At 39.6% G+C, this 20,806-nt stretch overlaps 1 protein-coding gene across 5 annotated transcripts in view; it reads right to left on the reverse strand.

Moving 5' to 3' along the window:
• Positions 1 to 20,806, reverse strand: part of hdac10 (histone deacetylase 10) — a 39,606-nt gene that overhangs the window by 14,084 nt on the left and 4,716 nt on the right. For all 5 annotated transcript variants that reach the window (XM_072241320.1, XM_072241321.1, XM_072241319.1 and 2 more), the window contains 14 exons: positions 20,055 to 20,151; positions 18,728 to 18,825; positions 18,542 to 18,646; positions 18,388 to 18,456; positions 17,400 to 17,526; positions 15,765 to 15,830; positions 15,088 to 15,147; positions 14,613 to 14,702; positions 11,648 to 11,754; positions 9,172 to 9,239; positions 8,444 to 8,732; positions 6,877 to 6,967; positions 3,048 to 3,130; positions 2,041 to 2,097 (listed from right to left, as the gene is read on the reverse strand). In XM_072241320.1, the coding sequence (XP_072097421.1) occupies positions 2,041 to 2,097; positions 3,048 to 3,130; positions 6,877 to 6,967; positions 8,444 to 8,732; positions 9,172 to 9,239; positions 11,648 to 11,754; positions 14,613 to 14,702; positions 15,088 to 15,147; positions 15,765 to 15,830; positions 17,400 to 17,526; positions 18,388 to 18,456; positions 18,542 to 18,646; positions 18,728 to 18,825; positions 20,055 to 20,151 (1,407 nt within the window). The remainder of the gene's footprint in view (positions 1 to 2,040; positions 2,098 to 3,047; positions 3,131 to 6,876; positions 6,968 to 8,443; positions 8,733 to 9,171; positions 9,240 to 11,647; positions 11,755 to 14,612; positions 14,703 to 15,087; positions 15,148 to 15,764; positions 15,831 to 17,399; positions 17,527 to 18,387; positions 18,457 to 18,541; positions 18,647 to 18,727; positions 18,826 to 20,054; positions 20,152 to 20,806) is intronic.

The raw sequence follows: 20,806 nt of genomic DNA on the forward strand, positions 1-20,806 counted from the left end.
ACACTTGTATACCATCAAATGAGACAATGTTCCTCCAGTCCAAGGTGCACAACACAGTACATACAACTCACACACATAAAGTAATATTACCACAAATTAACAAATAATAAGGTGAATATCCAAGTTAAAAGTAAACAGGATAACACTAGTGGTGCTTCATATGTGATGAGACCAGGGTGGTGGCAGGGAGTTCAGTTGCTTTACAGCCTGGGGAAGAAGGTGTTTCCCATCCAAACGGTTCTTGCCCTCATGCCTGATACTGGGGGGTGGTCAAAGAGATTGTTGGCTGCAGCACTCTTGATAGATATCTCTAATGGGTGGAGGAGACCCTGATGATCATCTCAATTTATCATTTACCATTCTGAATACATAAGGTGAAGAATTCTAAGCATCTCCAATATAGTTTGAGTACAAGTGCTGATATGCCATATTTATAAAGTAACCTCCAATGATCAATAAATGGACTCTGAATCTTCAGTTGTTGTTTCTATTACGTCTTCTCAATGGTTGAGAATGCAAACATAATTTTTAATTTAAGTTTATCCTCCATTAGTCCTTTCGGAGGATAAAAAGTTAATTACAAAAAAAAGGGCTAATATTTGATTGTCAGATGTACTTATTAGGGACAAAATGAGAATACATTTAGCAAATAACTAAGCAGGGGAAAAATAAGCCACAATTCCTGACTCTTTCCAGCTCTGTGTTATCTGCAAACGTAGAGATACAGGATTTAGTTCCCTCATCAAAATCATTGGCAGATGTTGTGAACTGTTGGAGTCCAAGTATTGATCCCTATTGCATCCCACTGCTGCTTAAAAAGACCCATTTATTTCTATTCTGTTTACTATCTGTCAAATAATTCTCTATCCTTGCCAGTATATTTACTCCAATCACAAGTGTTTTAATTTTGCACAGTGACTACTCATATGGTCCTCATCACAAGCCTTCTGAACGTCCAAATATGTCACATTTGCTGACTCTCCCTACGAGTTACACTCAAGAAATGCCAGTGGATTTGTTATGTATATCCATGTTGTTTGATCAACCCTGTTAATGCTTTTCAAGTGTTCTGTAATTATCTATTCTATAACAGAATCTTGTATACCCCTAACCACTGAAGATTTATAGCTGTTGAAAACACCCATTCTTAAACTGTGGGAGCAATTTAGAAACACATTTACATTGGCACCAATATTCAGCGAGACAATGTCTTTAACTCATATTCCTTATTATTTTTGGTTTATAACCCAAGTTTCAAATTAACAATCAGTACACCTCACATGTGGCAGACAATTCCAAATTCCTGACAGTCCCTGTATGTAAAAGGATTTCCTAACTTTACTCTTGAAAGAGTTGGCCCTAACGTTCAGACAGTATCCTCTAGTTGCAGAAATAGGGCAGTAAGTTAAAGATAAATTTATCCATCTTAATTCCTGAATTGTTGATCAAATAAAGATTTCTAGGGTAGTATATGGCGACACATACATATTTCGATAATAAATTTACTTTGAAATTAACTATTTGTCACCTGTACATCGAAATATACAGTGAACTATATCATTTGTGTCAAATCAAATCAGCAAAGGTTGTGCTGGGCAGCCTCCAAGCATTGCCACACTTCTGGCCAACATAGTACAGCTACTGTACATCTCACTAAATCTAACCATACCTCTGTGTTTTGGATTGTGGGAGGAAACCCTGGGTTCATGGGGAAGACATACAAACTCCTTATAGACAGTGGTGGGAATTGAACTCGAGTCTTACCATGTGCTGTAAAGCATGGCGCCAACCACTACGCTACTGCACTGTGTAATTAATCATCTAAATATCAGCAGCAAAATCCATATTTTAAATTTAATTCTAGAATTCCAAGTATTATTTGCAGAGATCTATGCTACCTGCCACCAAAATCTCCATATCTTCTCTAAGGTACAGTCTCTCAATTGCTCATTTCAGGTATGGGTTTTTAACAGCTATGACATAATTTCCAAAAAATTCAAGATCTTAAATACCATTTGAAGATAAACAAAAGAAACATACTCATCAGCTTTAATATCAGTTGGAATGTCAGCTTCTCCAACCACTAGAAGTAAAACTCTTGAGGAAAAACGTACACAGAATTAACATACAAGTATTCTTCAAGCTTCAGACAATAACTAAAAGCCAAGTCAACTGAAATGTCAGTGAAAGCAGTATTATTTTAAGACTACAACAAAGTAGTCACACCTATAATTGAATAAGTTAGTTATTCCATCATGCCATAAAGAAGATTCAATTATTATAGTTGGAATGTAATAGAGGAACAGAACTTTTCAAAAGATATTTGGGATTACTTTCATGAGTAGAGAAGTACACTAGATATAAAATACTGATTATCCAAGTTTAATAAACCAGGACATGTGATGTGCATCAGCTGCTCATACAACCATCCCCCACCTGCTCCCATGATTTCATGTGACCTTGATTGGGGAACTAAGCAGGTGCTCACAGGTGACCTGCAGACTAGTGGAGGGAAGGAGCACCTTACAGCTCTTTTGGTAGAGACAACCCTGCCACCCATCACACTTAATAAGGGAACCTAAAGTGACAGACTTTTCTCAACCATGACGTTTTAAAGTTTGTCCCTCACTCCAAATTTCAGCAGTAAAATCAGAGAATAGCAGAGTAGACACTCTAGTCAGTAAATGACTCTGATCTCCACTTGAAAAATCTGAAAGAATCGGTTATGACTGCTGGTAGGCTCAATATTTAGTCTGTACTAACTTAGTTTAATTTAGCAGAGATGATACTGGAGACACAGCTGTTAATATGAGCTCTAAATTAGAGAGAGGCAAACTGGCCACAGTTTTGGTCCTGATTGCTAATCTATATTCCCTGCTAGAAGCTTGTATAGATGCAAGGGAGAATCCTCTAGGGATCTGTCAGCAAACATTCAATATTAAGGTGGGATGCTAGAAGGTAGTTGGTACATGAATTTACACCTTCAGAACAACTGGCATCAGGTGTTGCAATACAATGAAACCAAGTAAATCTCATTATTTACATACCTGCTTGCTCCAATGGTAATGCCATACCGTGCTGCAATGGCACTAGATGATAATGTAGGAACTACCACAATACCATTTTGGACCTAAGTAACAAGAAGCAAAGATATAAAAGTATTATACTGGTTGATGCAGTTCTGTACTAAGCTATTTTTAGTAAAGATCTTCAGGAAAGAAGCTGAGCTCAAACCTTTGCACTAAATGGGCATTATAACTCAAGGACACTCCAGTTCTATTTTGTTAAAATTATCATTTTCACAATACCCTTAATGTGGCATAGGTATTTTGCAGAAGTATTACCAACCAAATTTGACAATGATGAGATATCATGATGGGTAACCAAAATTTTAGACAAATAAATATTGCTAATGGAGAACCCCTTAAAGGAAAAAAAGAAAGGGAGGGCTACATTTTTATGAAGGTATTAAGAACTTGTGGTACAATTAAAACCACAGTTCCTTTTACTGAATTCCACAGATTGAAAAATCAAGATGCACACCAGAAGACTGAAGAGATTCCATAATTGTAAGCACGAGGAAGTTACAATGAAAGGAATGAGTGAAATCAGAGGTGATGTGAACACAGGAATGTCTAAAGGCAAAGTCAAGTTTATTGCCAGATGCACCAGTACATGTATATTCAGATGCACAGGAAACCTACTTTAAACTTTAAATAGTTGCCAAACAATTGGTACTAGAACGTACAATCATCACAGCGATACTTGATTCTGCGCTTCCCACTCCCTGGATTACAAATATTAAATATTAAAAATTTAAATTATAAATCATAAATAGAAAATAGAAAAATGGAAAGTAAGGTCGTGCAAAAAAACGGAGAGGCAGGTCCAGATATTTGGAGGGTACGGCTCAGATCTGGGTCAGAATCCGTTCAGCAGTCTTATCATAGTTGGAAAGAAGCTGTTCCCAAATCTAGCCGTATGAGTCTTCAAGCTCCTGAGCCTTCTCCCAGAGGGAAGAGGGACGAAAGGTGCGTTGGCTGGGTGGGTTGTGTCCTTGATTATCCTGGCAGCACTGCTCCGACAGCGTGCGGTGTAAAGTGAGTCCACGGACGGAAGATTGGTTTGTGTGATGTGCTGCGCCCTGTTCACGATCTTCTGCAGCTTCTTTCGGTCTTGGACAGGACAACTTCCATACCAGGTTGTGATGCACCCTAGAAGAATGCTTTCTACGGTGCACCTATAAAAATTAGTGAGGGTTTGAGGGGACAGGCCAAATTTCTTTAGTTTTCTCAGGAAGTAAGGCGCTGGTGGGCCTTCTTGGCAGCGGACTCTGCTTGGTTGGACCAAGTCAGGTCATTTGTGATATTGACCCCGAGGAACTTACAAGCTTTTGACCTGTTCCACTTGCGCAACACCGATGTAAATTGGATTGTGCGGTCCGCTACTCCTTCTGAAATCAACAACCAATTCCTTTGTCCTGCTGATGTTGAGGGATAGGTTATTGTCTTCGCACCATGCCACCAGGTTCTTAATTTCCTCTTTGTACTCAAACTCATCATTACCCGAGATACGGCCTACAATTGTTTTGTCATCAGCAAACTTATATATTGGGTTTGATGGAAACTTGGCTACACAATCATGGGTGTACAGTGAGTACAGCAGGGGGCCGAGTACACAGCCTTGTGGGGCACCGGTTCTCAGAGTGATTGTAGTGGAGAGCTTGTCCCCTATTTTTACAGCCTGGGTCCTGTCTGTGAGGAAGCTGAAGATCCAGCTGCAGATCTGAGCGCTAAGGCCCAGGTTCCGGAGCTTAAGAATCAGTTTATTTGGAATGATGGTATTAAAGGCAGAGCTGTAGTCAATGAAAAGGAGCCTTACATAGGCTACTTGCAGTAGCATCTTAGGCACATACCATCAGATAAGCAGCATTCACAAGAAAAACATAAATTATACATATATATATTTACAATTAGAACAAACATAGGTTTATTTTGGTGCAAGATGGTCAAAGTGGTCATAGCTTTGCTAAACTGCAATGATGCACATCTAAGGTGTGCTGGCATTAGACGGGATCCAGAAGAGGTTCACAAGAATGATCCCATGAGAGAAAGGGTTAATGTATGAGGAGCGTTTGATGGCTCTGGGCTCGTACTCACTGGAGCCTAGGAAAATGAGGGGAGATCTCATTGAAACCTATCAAATATCGAAAGGTTTAGACAAGAGTGGATGTTTCCTAAAGTGAGTGAATCTAGGACCAGAGTGCACAGCCTTAGAATAGAGGGATGTCCATTTAGAACAGAGATAAGAGGAGTTTCTTTAGCCAGAGGGTGGAAAATCTATGGAATTCATTGCCATAATGGCTGTGGAGGCCAAGTCATTGAATATATTTAGAACAGAGGTTGATAGGTTCTTGGTTAGTCAGGGCATCAAAGGTTATAGGGAGCTGGCAGGAGAATGTGATTGAGAGGGATAATCATTCAGGATGGAATAGCGGAGCAAATTCAATGGGTCAATTGGCCTAATTCTGTTCCTATATCTCAAGGTCTAAATTGCAATCCATTATTTCAATAGTCAGAACAGGAACATTGCTTTTGTAATATGCTGCTTCTGTAATACGTATAAAAACAATTAGGTTCCCATGCAGAAACAAAAAATTAATTACTTCTTGGGACAAGTGGCCTAATTCTGCTCCTGTGTCTTATTAAGGTTTTGCCAGTTGATTCAAGAACCGAATGGTTGAAAGGAAGTAGCTGTTCTTGAACCTGGAGGTGTGAGACATCAAGTTTCTGTACCTCCTGCCTGATGGTATGGCCTGCACTGTGGGGATTTTTGACAACAGATGTTGCCTTCTTGAGGCAGTGCCTCCTGTAAATATTTATTGACTGAGACACAGTGCAGAAAGGGCCCTTTGAGCCACACCGCCCAGCAATGCCCTGATTTAACCCTAGCCTAATCATGGGACAATTTACAATGACCAATTAACCTACCAACTGGTACGTCTTTGGACTGTGGGAGTACCCAAAGGAAACCCACATGGTCACAGGAAGAATGTATAATCTCATTACAGGCAGCGGTGGTAATTGAACCCTGGTCGCCTGTACTGTAAAGCATTGTGTCAACCACTACGCTACCGTGCTGCCCTATTCTATTTCCTCTCCCTGCTTTTTCCTGTATACCACAGCTTATAAGTATCTAATTGAAACGGAAGGCAGACTAGTTAAAGTTTTCCCACTTTATTTTTACTAATTTACTGCTGCATAGTTTTATCCAATTTCATTGCTTTTGTCGCTGCATTATTCAAAATGGGAAAACTTCTCCTGAAGTACTCTGACAAATAGAATGCTTGATTTCAAAATTAAACTTTAATGCATAGAGCAAATATAATTGATTATCACAAAGTTATGAAAGATGACTGTTTCCCCAATTCTTGTAACAAGCAAAGTCGTCTTTCCTGTTCTGTCAGTTCTAAGTTCTTCCATTTTGTTCATTTGTAAAGGCTGCTTTAAACATTCAGTTTCCACTCTCCCCTTTTTCATATTTCAAAAATTGCTACAATTATGAAATGATTTAAGAGTAATTCCTAGATATTCCAAATTCCAAGTTCTCTCATAACATCTATTCTTGCTTGAGCTCCAGCATTATTACCCATTCAGTCCAAAGCAAGAAAGTGTAATCAATGTGAACACAAACAATGAAACACATATACAAAAATAAATTATGTTCCTTAATTTTACATCGTCAGTGTGAGGGTTCATGAATAGTCAGAACATAAAGCATGGAAGGATTAATCATTTGTTCTCTCCCAGATTATTGGCAATCTGTTCTAATATCACAATGTGGATGGATATTACTGCAAGCACAGATTACACTTACCTCTCTTTTAGATATTTTATCAATTAGTGGAAATATACATCCTAACGACAGTAAAAGGCTTTTGTTCTCCAGTTGTGCAGTATCACCACCACTGTGAAAAAGTTAAGAAGTTATTTTTTTGATGCCACTACAATAAATCTTCTGCTGATATCAGGCAAAATTGATTTTGTGTCTGATTTTCTGAAATGTTGTTTTGGTTATCAAATTGCTTGCAAATTTCTCGCTTTAAGAAGTTTCCTGACTATATATTCTTTGGATGTAAACAATTAATTTTTTAGTTTAAATGTAGAAGTAGTTCAAAGTAAACTTTATTTTCAAAGTACAAATATGTCACTATATAACTCCCTGAGATTTATTTTCTTGTGGGCATACTCAATAAAACTATAGAATCATAACCACAACAGAATCCAAGTGAGATTGCCCAACTAGGGCATAACTTAGTAAACCCAAGTTTGCAATTTCATTATAAAATTACACCCTTTGACTTTCTTTAAATTTATTTTCTTATTATTATTTCCCCTGCCTCTCCTGAAAATATTAATTTCTTGCTAAGACATGAGAGTACCTGAACCACACAGAAAACATTGTCTATAGTTGTCAGTATTAAACTGATGCAGGAGTGACGGGTGATAACTCCAATTATCCGAGAATATCTTGCTCTACTAAAATCAGCAGAGACTCCTGCATACATAGGGGCGTAATGACCAAGAAGAAATTCTTCCCCTATTTAAGCAGGGATTTCATCCCCTTTCCACTTGTACACTTTTAACCAGGATAAATTAAGAAGAGTTTCAAACCTTGGTAATTTCTCATTTCTACCTCTTATGGTCTTATTGGGAGAAGGCAGGAGAATGGGGTTGCAAGGGAAAATGGATCAGCCATGATGATGAAATGGCGGAGCAGACTTGATCAGCCAAATGGCCTAATACTGTTCCTCTGTCTTATGTTCTTTTCTCCCACAGTAGTGCAAATCAAATATATCACTTTCTTTACACATAAGTGAGCAAAAGGTACACAGATCTGACATAAAACCAGGCACCACCTTTAACAACATAACTAAAAGAGGATGATCTCAAGAACCACCGATATGGCCTCATTACCTCTCCCACATACAGTACTGTGCAAAAGACTTAGGCACATATAAACAGCGAGGGTGCCTGAGACTTTTGCACAGTGCTATATTTGTCAACGTGGAGCGGAAAGCGAATTTATAAATTTGGTGGGAGCAAAGGACATTGAGAATGGCAATGGTGGAGCACCGTGGTAGGGGTGCAGGACAGGTGACAGAGAAGGAGTGCCAGCGGTAGGGTGGGGTTGTGGGTGCAGACACACCCAGCCCTGACACACAGGCAAGGCCACTTGATTCCAGACAATTGGTTTATTGATCATTACAGAATGTCTCTCTGATGCTTCCTGCTCCCTCCCCTTTCCCCAACCATGATCCCCCTTTCCCTGCCCCCTTTACATTCTCAGTCACACTATTACTCACTTTGTTTTCCCTAGTCCCTACAGATTACACATTTATTATTACCTCTCAAATACAAATATAAATATAATTTAGCCAAACCTGATGAGAATGCTAACTTCTTCCATGGAAATTTCCTTTGCTTCTACTTTAAGGCATTGATTCAACTTTGCCGACTTTATTTCATCACCTGCCCATGCAGTTCTTTCAGAGGGGGCTAATACAAGAATGTTCTTCATGTGGGAATCCATGAACACATCAAAATCTTCCTTCTCCATGGAGGGCATTGTCATGTTTTTCTCTGGATCGGTGGCTTCAACTGATTCAAAATTATGCTCTTCAATAGCAAAGTTCAATTTCTTGGTGCTTGGATCTTTAATAATGTGAGCCTCTGGAAAAATATGCAAGATGAAACACCAAGTAGTGTAACATTTCAGTTAATATGTATTTAGCCATATTACCATCTCTAGAATTAATAAAGCTAAATTATTAATGAAGTATATATTTGAGACAAAGCAGGTTTCTGCCTTCACAGTGGATGAGGAGCTGAATTGGACATACTTAACAAGTTCATTTTAACAAAAAGAAATATTAATGCAACTTCCAGGTACCTGTACTATAATCACCAAAAAAAGGTCCGCCTAACCAGTCACTGAAGAGAAGCTAGATTATTTATATGTATTGATTTGTAAAGAAATTTCTTTCCTAAATATATTGGCATCTCAATGAAGTGAATCTTAAAATATTCTTCACAAGTACAAAGATAAAAGAAGTCCTTTCTACATAAATACTGCACACAAGTGGTTTAAAACAACTGAAAAAACCATTACCGTGGTACTTCAGAAATTTCCAATATGGCTGATGCATAGCTCTTACATTTTGAATTGTTTCCACAGCACTGCATGAAGGAAATTTTAAAAAAAGTAAATAATTCACTTTAAGGACTGATGTACAAAATTTAGCTGCTTTAATGTCATATTACCTTGAGGCAGCTTCAAGGTGAGCTGAGGCAGTGGGGCCCGGGCCTGAGGATGAAGAACCAGTTGATGTTTGACTGATTTAAGCACTGGGCAAGATTGGACAGGTTGGGTATGGGCTGAATTGACAGACCCCAGAGCGTATTGAAGCTGCAGGGCCCAGGTCCGAGGGCAAGGGACGAGCTGAGGTTTGGCCGATTTAAGTGCTGGACCAGAGTGAAAAGGTCAGGGTGTCAGGGCTGAGGGAGGGACAGACTGGTGTTCAGCTCACCGCTTGGTGAGGTTTACTATCTCTTTGCTGAACTGTGACTGTAGCCTGCAACTAATGGGTTCCTGTCCCTTTTGCAGCAATGAACTAGCTTCATCGGCCTTGGCCTGAAACATCCACTATACTCTTTTCCATAGATACTGCCTACCCTGCTGAGTTCCTCCAGCATTTTGTGTATATTGTTATGGCTGTGAACTCACTTTTGTGAACTTTAATTCTGAATGTCATTTGCTTACTTTTTATTGTTTGCACGACTTGTTTGTTTTGAATGGATTCAATTGGGTTTTGTTGTTTTGTGGTTGCCTGTAAAGAGACAAATCCCAAGGCTGTATTTAGCATACATCGATTTAAAAAAATATACTTTGAACTTTGAAAAGGCAAAAGGGAAAAAAAGGTGGCACTGCTTCCAGACGAATTGCATATTCAAAGAATTCTAGCCATTCTGCCAGATTCAGCAGCCTAGATATTTCAGCAATTAGTGCACACTTTACTGTACTACAAACTGAACGAAAGTGCAAAGATCAATTGTAGAGCTGGGGTCAGCACTTCCATTTGAGTGCATACTCTTAAACTGAACCTGGAGCTTTCGTGTGTGTGGGCCGACACACCAAGGTTAAGAGGAGCAGAGCAACGATGAAAACTGGCATAAAGAAAAATGATTTATCTGAATCTTCCCGAGGTGAATCGATATCCAGTTGTGGGTTGAAGAAATGAATGCCACTCTCATGTTCACCTAGATCTCCCGGAGATCCATTACCCAAATCAACCCCACTATTCCACAGAGTTTCTCTTGTCAGCTGTCACTGGCAAGAGCTTGTCTCATTTTGGCAGAGAGTTAGGATGACTCTTTGCTTCTTATATAATGCCTGAAAATGTGCATAATTACTCTATACAACATTCTGATGCACAGCGCTTTACACAACCCTAGAAGTTGGCATGTCTGCTGAGCAGTGCTACTGTAGCCCATTTTCATGTCTGACACTGGCACAAGAATATTTCTTTTCTCATAAATTTCAATGCAGCACTGTTACTAGTGTTGTATCAATATAGAGAATAAAAGCTTCATGATGGAGTTTAGGACTTTATTATTAGAACTTTAAAATTTTGCATCCAATGAGGCAGAATGGGGAAAGCCAATTAAATCTTGAATGACATCCTATTATTTAATCTTAGCTCACTAATTTGATGAAATATTATGTGTGGGAAAAGTAAGATCTTTATTCCTAAAGGCAGTAGCCCTATTATTAAATAGGGCTACTGTCTTGGATTTTTATTTTGTGGTCACAAGACCCTGATGGACATTGGCAATGTAAGATACTGTAGGTCTGTTTCCCTTAAATATTGGGAGACAGAAAGGACTAGGCCTCAAGCTGCAGGCTTGCTTGCTGTGTCAATCCAGAAGAGTCGCCGGAGGTGGCGTGGCACTGCGTCTATGCTTGCTTGGGGGCTAGCCCTCCACAGTGTTTGATCGGTGGAATGACAAGCTGGATTGCGTGCATGCACTCTCGTCTGCGGACTGCTGAGAACAAATTGCTTTTTGCTGATAACATCCATGTACCATCAGTTTACAGGACATGACACTCAGGGACCTGGGATTATATGTATTTTTTTGTGTGACTGTATGTTTACTTGCTACCTTATCGTCCCTTGTGCTGTGAATTACTGTTGGGAATCCATTTTGTACCTCGGGCCTGGAGGAACGCTGCTTCATTTGCCTGTATTCATGTATGGTTAAATGATACTCAAACATGAACTAAATTTGAAATACACTACTCTTTGAACCAAACAAAAAGTCCTCTTTTCTCTATAAATGTTGTTTCAAATGGAACCTAGTTTTTACATGGACTGGAAAAAAAAATCTAAGACAAAGAATTAAAACCTATATTTGAATTGTATGATTACCCTATAACCAATTTATTTTCTTGTAAAATGCAGTAAAATGATAGTCGCACATTGTTATTGTCACGTCAATATTTTCTCTCAAAAGAGGATTAAAACAAAATTACAAAGTTCCCAATAACCAATAGTTCAATAGAAAGCATATATTGATTAACTAATTACCTTAAGCATGGTTGCATTTGGCCAATCAAAGGAGGCGCTGGGTTCCCTAATAATGCACGGACAGTCATACAGAGGGATTCTGAAAGGGAACGCAAGTTGTATCCTCCCTGGAAATAAAATACTTAATTTTAAGACTAGTGATTAATAGATATGGTCATGACTGGCAGTATATGAAATAGGTAATTTCTTGAAGAACTTTACACAGCACTTTGACGGAAGCACTCTTCAATATAAGCTATTCTGATATGATCTAAAAACACATTTTATTCAAATTGTATAGAATTTTGTTTAATATGAATATATAGATTATTTTGAATAACAAGTAAAAACTGTTAGACTCAACTCAATCTTAGTTCACTAATTTGAGTAATTTAGTAATTTTATGTATTGTACAGTACTGCTGCCACAAAATAAGACAAATTTCCTGACATATATGAGTGATGATAAACCTGATTCTGATATGGGTCTCTACTGTGAACTGAAAGTGGGAAGGGGGCAGGGAAAGGGGAATCACAGTTGGAAAAAGGGGAAGGGCAAAGTGGGAGTGTGAAGCACCAGAGAGACATTTTGTAACATCCAATAAACCAATTGTTTGGAATCAAATGACCTTGCCTGGGGTCTCAGGCATAGGCGTGTTTGCACCTGTGCCACCCAAACTGCCTCAGCGCTCCTTCTCTGCTACCGGTCCCACAGCCCTCCTGTGGTTCTCCAACCTTGCCTATATAAAAGACTTTTGCACAGTACTGTACCAGTTATAGAAAGTTAAATAAACAGTCTTATATAACGTGACACTCTGTTTATTGAGCACACTTGGGACTACGGTGGAGCTGAATAGGGAGGTTTTGTAAGCAGAATCAGGCGAGTTTTAAATGAGCTCAGAAACAGAAGCAGTTGAGTTTCATGATGGCAAGGGTACCTAGGACCCCAGTGTGTGGAAAGGGTGAGCAGCTTCACAGGGCATCAACATCTCAGAGGATCTATCCTGGGCCCAACAGACTGATGCAATCACGAAGGTTGTATGCCAGCAGCTATACTTCATTAAGAGTTTGAGGAGATTTGTTACGTTATCAAAGACTCTACCAAATTTCTACAGATGTACCATAGAGTGGATTCTGACTGGCCACCTAGTATAAAGGTTCCAATGTGCAAGATCAAGACGGTGCCGAGCAGTAACCTCCACTCAGTTGCAGCTCAGATGTACTTGCTTTTTAATTGTTTGATTTTTAGTTGTTTTTTAGGTTTGTAAGGATGTTTTGTGAAACAGAGTGGGGAGTTAGGAGATAGGTTAGGGTTTAAGAATAGGGATGTGGGAGAATTAGAGGTCAAGTCTCTGCTCCCTGTTCGAAGATCAGCTATGAGGACGTGTGATATCCATGGTTGGATGTTGGAAGTGGAACCAGCAGAGCTCCAGAGTTGGAATTCCATGCAGGCAGGAGGAACAAGCTCCGAAGTCCTCCTGGGTTCGCAAACCGCTGAGGCTGAAGTTCAAGACCTAGTGTTCGGGGTCCCGCCATTGGCGAGTCTGGAGTTTGAAGCCATGTCCTGGGATCAATGCCAAGGATTGAGGATGAATCGGAAGTTGAGGCCTGCGAATATCTGCGGGAGGTTGAAGCCCAGTGTCTGCAGACCCGAGTCCCCGTCTACTGGAGGCTGGGGCTGGAGACCTATCCTGGAGTTAATGGACTGTGCATGGCTGGGAGGGAGGAATGGGCTTGTTTTTGCTGTTGTTGTTTGTTGCTTGTTGTGTTCTGTGTTGTTCTGCTGAGCATTGTGGGTATGTTGTATTGGTGCTGAAATGTGTCATGTCCCCAGATCACCCTTGGGTGTGTTGGTTGTTAATGCAAATAACACATTTCACTGTATGTTTCGATGTATACGTGACAAATTAAGGACCTTCATCATCTGGGATGTGCCATCTTCTCATTACCATCACCAGTGATGTTGATAACGAGTATGTGTAAACCAGTGAGATAGATCAGCTGGTTGAGTGGTGCCTCAACAACAAACTTGAACTCCTCACCAGTAAGACCAAGGAACTGATTGTGGACTTCAGGAAGAAGTCCAGGGGACATGCACCAGTCCTCATTGAGAAGTCAGCAGTGGAAAGGGTGAGCAGCTTGAAGTTCCTGGGAGTCAAAATTTTGAAAATCTAACCTGGACCCACATATTGATGCAATTATGAAGAAAACATGTCAGCAGCTATATTTCATGGAGTTCGTCACCAAAGACTCTAGCAAATTTCTACAGATGTACTGTGGAGAGCATTCTAACTGGCTCAATTGCCATTTAGTCTGCAGGGGCCATTGCACAGGATTAGAAAAAGTTGAAGAGGTTTGCAGATTCAGCCAGCTACATCATGGGCACTAGCTCCCCCTCCAAAACACTGAGGTATCTTCAAAAGGCAATGCCTCAAAAAGGCATCATCCATCATTAAAAAACTCCATCACCCAGGACATGCCCTCTTCTCATTGCTACCATCAAGGAGATAGTATAGGAGCCTGAAGACCTACACTCAACATTTTAGGAACAGCTTCTTCTGACAGGACAATAAACTCATGAACACTACTGATGAACATTTCCACTTTTGCAATTTTTATTTCATTGTGACTTACAGTATTTTTAATGCCCTGCTCTGTATTGCTGCTACAAAACAAATTTCACATCATATGTCAGTGATAATAAACCTGATTCTGATTCTAAAAGGAAAACAAAAACTAGGGCCCTTGTTTAGCAAAGGGAACAAGGGAATCAGTACCTCTGTATGACAAAGGATGCGTGGGAATTAAGGCCCCATAATGTCTAAGGAGTTGCAGGAGCCACATGGCAAATGATTGATATTTTCAACCAAAAGGGGACTGCAGATTATAGGAGTTTCATTGTGTCATGTGCACTCATAAGAAATTTTAACATTTAAACATTTAGTAATATGCATAGCCTGGGGTTGGGGAAAAATATAGTTACATACCTCTAAAACAAAGCACAGTTTCCCATTAGCTAATGGCATCAGTAACTGAGTTAGATGAGCAAAACACTCAGGTGTAGCACACATTTCACCCTGGAAGATGTTAAGATCAAGAGTTAATTGTACCAATGATATATGATTACGACTAGAACACCAGGACATTTTGAAGAAACTTCATTAAAATTATTTTTAAGATGGAGTTATCTTTGAATATTGTTTCAATTTTCATAAATTTTTCAAATGTAATTAAGGCTAATATTTGATTGCATCTAATTTAAGCACAGTTCAGAAAAAGTATTACAACATTGCTTCAAAATAAATTAGACAGTTGGGATTTCATGCAAACACACTGCTTATGATCTAAAAACAAAATGCAGCGTTTTTGGCTCATACAAAAACATTTAATCATATTTAGTTAAGCAAAACTATAACACTATTTAATAATGGAGTAGATGACGTGTCAATTAAAATAATATACCTCAGGATCTCCAATAGCAGAATCAAATCCAGCTGAAACCAGAATTAATTCTGGATTAAACTGCAATGAGAATGAGTGAAATGATTTATTGACAACAAACAAAAGCAAAGAAGTTCTATGAAACAGATACAAGGGTCTTAGTTATACAAATGAGGCCACCCTCAGGTTGGAGGAGCAACACCTCATATTCCACTTGGGTAGCCAAGTGTCATGAACATCAATTTTTCCGACCTGGTAATTTCTCCGCCCCCCCCCCCCCCCCACTTCTCTTCTTTCCATTCCCCATTCTGGCTCCCCTCTTACTCCCTCTCTTCTCATGTGCCTATCACCCTCCCCCAGTACCCCTCCTCCTTCCCTTTCTCCCTGGTTCATTCTCCTCTCCTATTAGATTCCTTCTTTTTCAGCCCTTCACCTTTTCCACCTATCACCTTCCAGCTTCTTACCTCATCTGTTCTTTTTCTACCCCATCTTCCCCATCACCTGGCTTCCTCCACCACCTTCTAGCTTGTTCACTTTCTCTTCCCTCCACCTTCCTGTTCTGGCCTCTTTCCCATTCATTTCCAGTCCTGACAAAGGGTCTTGTCGTGAAACATCAACTCTTTATTCCTCTCCATAGATGCTGCCTGACCTGCTGAGTTCCTCCAGCATTTTTTTGTGTATTCCTCTATATAAATTACCTCATAAGCCATTGGAAGTAAAATGGAGAAGAAAGCTGCCAAATAGTCAGCATTTCCCATTCCAACCTGTTGTAAATGAAAAACATAAGAAGATTTAAATTGAGAATTTAATAGAACAGACAGGGCAGCATCACAGTGGAGAATAACTGAATAATTATCTTGCTAATGTGGGTGATAGTTTAAACAATTTACTACCTACACCTAGATTTCTTCTAAGTCAGTATCTAGGCTAGAATCTATTGCACATGCAAAATATTTGACACACGACATGCAATGCTGTTCCTTGATTCTTTATACCCCACCCAAAACAAAAAGATACATAATAATCTCTACTGCCAAATGTAACAACAAATATATTTTTTACAATCTGACTATAGCTTGGTGCCAGCTAGATGGTTGCGAGAACATGTGGTGATATGTTTTGAAAGCCTCACAGACCTGGTGTACACATCAGTATTTATACAGTAAAAAGTGATGGAGGGCTTTAGAGAGGGGCTATGCAATTGTTAAATTATAAGCTGGTATGTACACGGGATGAGCACTTTAAAACGCTAATATTTGAGAACCAGAACTAACTTGGCTCAGCAGGCACAAAAATGGTCTCAGGGTGGATTCGAATGTGGGTTGCAGGATTTTGGATGGGATAAATTTTATATGAGGGATAGAGATACGTTTCTATCAAAGAAGGAGTAGGGCATCCCTTCCCTCTGCTAGCCTGCAGGTCACCCTTGGGCACCTGCTTAGCCACTGATCAGGGTTATGTGAAGCCATGGAAGCAGGTGGTGAATTGTCATATGAGCAGCTGGTGCATATCATAAGCCCTGGTTATGCGACCACTGATGCCAGGCAGACAATCTCTGAAGAGTAGTTATTTTATGGCTGTTCTGAAGAAGGCAACGGCAAACCACTTTTGTACAAAAATTTGCCAAGAACAACCATGATCGCCTATGTCATATGACACGGCACATAATGATGATGATGATCCAAGAGAGCATTAATAAATTTAGGTCTGAAGTTGGCAAAGGCACAGGCAAGGGTTTTTTTTTGTGTGACAGGTTGGTTAAGCCATGGCTGACAATAGAGATAGAAGGTGGCAATCTTACTGATGGAAAGTCAAAACTGAGAAGACACACTTCAACCTGATACAGTACTCAGAAAGAGACTCTTCAATTCTTAACTGAAGTCTACGCAGAAGGCTGAAAACGTAGGACCAAGAGACAGGTGTTATCAGTATAATTATGAAAACTAGTACCATGACTTCAGATGATGCCAACAAAGGCCAGCATGTAGATGCAAAGGAGATATCAAGTTTAGATACTTGGGTATCTACCGAGCTAGCAGTGTGGTAGGAACAATAGCTAATACTGAAGACTAGAATTCATTTAAAACAGGGGACTCCCAACCTTTTTTATACCATGGAACCCCACCATTAACCAAGGAATCTGTGGACTACAGGTTGGGAACCCCTGATTTAAAAACTTATAGGGAAACAGGTGAGAAAGAAAACTTTAGTTGAAAAGTTCTCACAGCACAATTTGATAGACCAAACAACTCCTTCAAGCACAAATAATTGTCTGAACCATTATGTACGAAGATGATCATATAAAAATTTTGCATTTTTATTTTGAGAAATACCTTGTTCCATGGCATATTTATGGTGAATCCTGTCCCACTGCCTTTTCCAATAGCACTGTAATCAGAATCCTTTAAATTAGGCCAAAACTGCTGGTGTTCATAGCGATGCCATGAGAAGTAAAGAACACTGAAATAAAAAAGCCATTAAAATATAAGGTTTGATCTGCAAAAAAAAACATCCATGGAATAGTTTCTGTGCGGTTACCCTCCCTTGGGGAAGAAAGGACATGAGGGTGGAGAGTATCTTAGCCCATCGGAGCCCTTTGGACCGAGGTGGGATGCAAAATGTGAGGATGCCTTTCAGTCACTGAAGGAGCTGCTGACCCAGGCGCCGGTGTTGGCTTTTGCGGACCCCCGATTACCGTATGTACTGCACACAAATGCCAGCCGAGAGGGTTTAGGGGACGTCCTGGATCAGGATCAGGGCTCCGGGTTAAGGCCCGTTGCGTTTGTCAGCTGGAGTCTGTCGCCCTCTGAGGAAAACTATCCCACACACAAGTTGGAATTTCTGGTGTTGAATTGGATGGTGGATCAATTCTGGGGGCTACGTTCGGGATTGATTCCGTTGGATGCTATAGGGTTTCACTGCTGTGTAACATGCTGTGAAGTTTCTCTGATAATGCAATGGTTTCTCTGTAGCAGCAATGTTTGGGTTATGACTAGAGATAACGGGATTTGGAATGCTGTTGTTCTTTCTTGTGAGCTGGAAGAGAGATTTTCACGGTCTTTTGCCGGGGAGAGACGAGGAACGAAGATGGGAATGGAGAGAGTTGGTAGACCGCCGGATGGCATTTGCAACATCTCAGAGAGGTCAAATATCACAGAAATGTTCAGTTTATTTTTTAACACTAACTGAGTGATTGTTCTGGACACGTAGTTCTCTTCTTAATGATAACAAAAGCAGTGCTACACAATACATTGCTCTCCAACATGAATACTAATGATTCTTGGGGATCTGTAAAAACACAGAAACACAAATGGTGCCAACCTCGGATCCTCCTCAAATGTGTTCTGAGTTCCTTGACCATGATGCACATCCCAATCAACTATCAGAATCCTGGAAGAGGAAAGCAATAAAAAATTGTTCATATCATTATCAACAAAAGTCTAGCTTTTCATTTCTGAGAAGTTAGAAACTCCACCTTTTTGTTCCATATCTTTGTTTTGCATACTCAGCTGCTATTGCTACATTATTAAAGATGCAAAATCCACAGGCATCACTCTTCTGGCTGTGGTGACCTGGAGGTCTGGGAAAGAAGAAGAAATAGATAATATTTTGTGTGCTGCATTAAATTTATCAACAACGTAAATATAAAATTATCCCATACCTTACTAGTGCCATCCCATTTCTTATTCTGTCTGACATGACTGCATCAACAAGTTGTAGAGTTGCTCCCAGAGATAATTTAGCACAGTGATTGGAGTTCTAAAACAAAACAGCCTTTCTTAAAAGACACATCAAATATGTGATGAAAGCTTTAGTAACTGATCCTTAAAGCAATTGTGCTTTTAATTAATTTGGCTGTTGCTTTTTAACAATTTATCTAGTTAACAGATCCTCAAATATTTCTTGCAACAGCCTACAACACTTTATATTTCACTTGCCTATTTGTTAATCTAGATTACTACCCTAGATCTTTACATCAGTGGTCCCCAACCACCGGGCCGCGAGCAAACAATATGATTTGGTGATATGAAACGATATGAGTCAGCTGCACCTTTCCTCATTCCGCCACGCCCACTGTTGAACTTGAACGCACGCGAGGTCATCAGTGACCCAAGACGCACGCAAATGACCCAAGATGTGCAAAGGAATGGGTCCGTGACCCCTTTGTGAATGTCCCCGGTGAATCATCCATGTCAGCATGGGAAAAAGATCAACACCTCGAGCTTGCAAGTGACGGTGGGCTGAAAAGTATGTTTGACATAACATCTCTGCTGGGAATCTGGATCAAAGTCAAGGCTGAATATCCTGAGATAGCCACGAAAGCACTGAGAACATTACTTCCATTCCCAACATCCTATCTCTGTGAAGCGGAGTTTTCTGCAATGAATGCACCAAAAACCAAGTTGCGGAATAGACTGGACATAAGGAACCCCCTTCGAGCATCGCTGTCTCCCATCACCCCTCGATGGGACCGTCTTGGTGCAGGAAAACAAGCCCAGGGCTCCCACTGATTCAGCGATATTGGTGTGTTGCAATGATTTTATATGTTCATACGAGGAAAATATGCGCTGTGTGTTTAATATTAAATTCATTAGATAAACCCTTTTAGAAACAAAATTGAGTGTATTAGCCACTTATAAGTGACCTATCACCTATAAGTATCAAATACTTCACCTATCAGAAAGCAATGCTATCAATTCATGGTCGCTGTACTCAAATTTCTAGGACTAGTTTTCAAACCTTTTCAGAAAAGGAAGAGACTGTCTGTGGATGGGTATTAGCATTCACACAGTTCAGTCCTAAAACTATGAACCAGAGACAGTCAATTGGCTTGAATTATGTGACTAATTCTGGAATGGGTCTTGGATCCAAAGTTGAACACAAATGAAAGTGCATTCAATTTAATTAAACTAACACAGAGAAAGAGAAATGAAACGTGACTTTGCTGGTAATTGATTAGGTTTTCTTGAAAGTATAATTTTACTTACAGGGTGAAAATAAACTGCATCATATTTGTATGAGAAGCTCTTCAATTGTTCAACATTCATAAATGCAGTAGATTTCACAGCTTCCAAATAATCCTCGCTGCAAATAGGAAACACTTTAATAAAATTTCATCAAAACATGTTAAGTAAATTTAAAAAATCTGTTGGACATTCTCTGCTACAATACATTGGCTTATCAGTGACCAAATCAGTAAAAAGAGTTCAGAGTTTAAATTATCTATAAAGACACAACCTAGGAGCAAGTTATAAAGCAACATTGGCAAAATTGTGCTCGGTTATTTTCCTTGGCTAGATATACCTGGATACTCCAGAAATGTCACATAATAAGGATGCAAGTTAGTGTTTTTGAAAACCCCTCAAAGATCCAAACAGCACCGTATGATTAAAGATAAAATTTGGTGTTAATAATAACTTAATAGATATTTGCTGAACAGCTAACTCATTGCCAAAACTTAGTGTAATGTAGTTTACTCTCCACTATAGCAACCCCCCCACTATAACACTGGTGTCACTGTAGAGAACCAATTTACAAGTAAAAATTAAGGCTTGTGGAAATATTGCTCCACCATCATGAATAAAATTATTAAAATAACTGTGTGCTCTTTACTATAAATTATGGTTTACACTACGGATGCAAATTGCTGGCATGAAAGCACAGTATCTGATATCCCAATTTGACTTTAGAAATATGCAAAGCAAATCGCTATTTAACAAGTTTCAGAGCTCGTCTTTAC

Source organism: Mobula birostris, chromosome 23 (genome assembly GCF_030028105.1).
Source record: "Mobula birostris isolate sMobBir1 chromosome 23, sMobBir1.hap1, whole genome shotgun sequence".
In the NCBI taxonomy this organism is placed as follows: Eukaryota; Metazoa; Chordata; class Chondrichthyes; order Myliobatiformes; family Myliobatidae; genus Mobula; species Mobula birostris.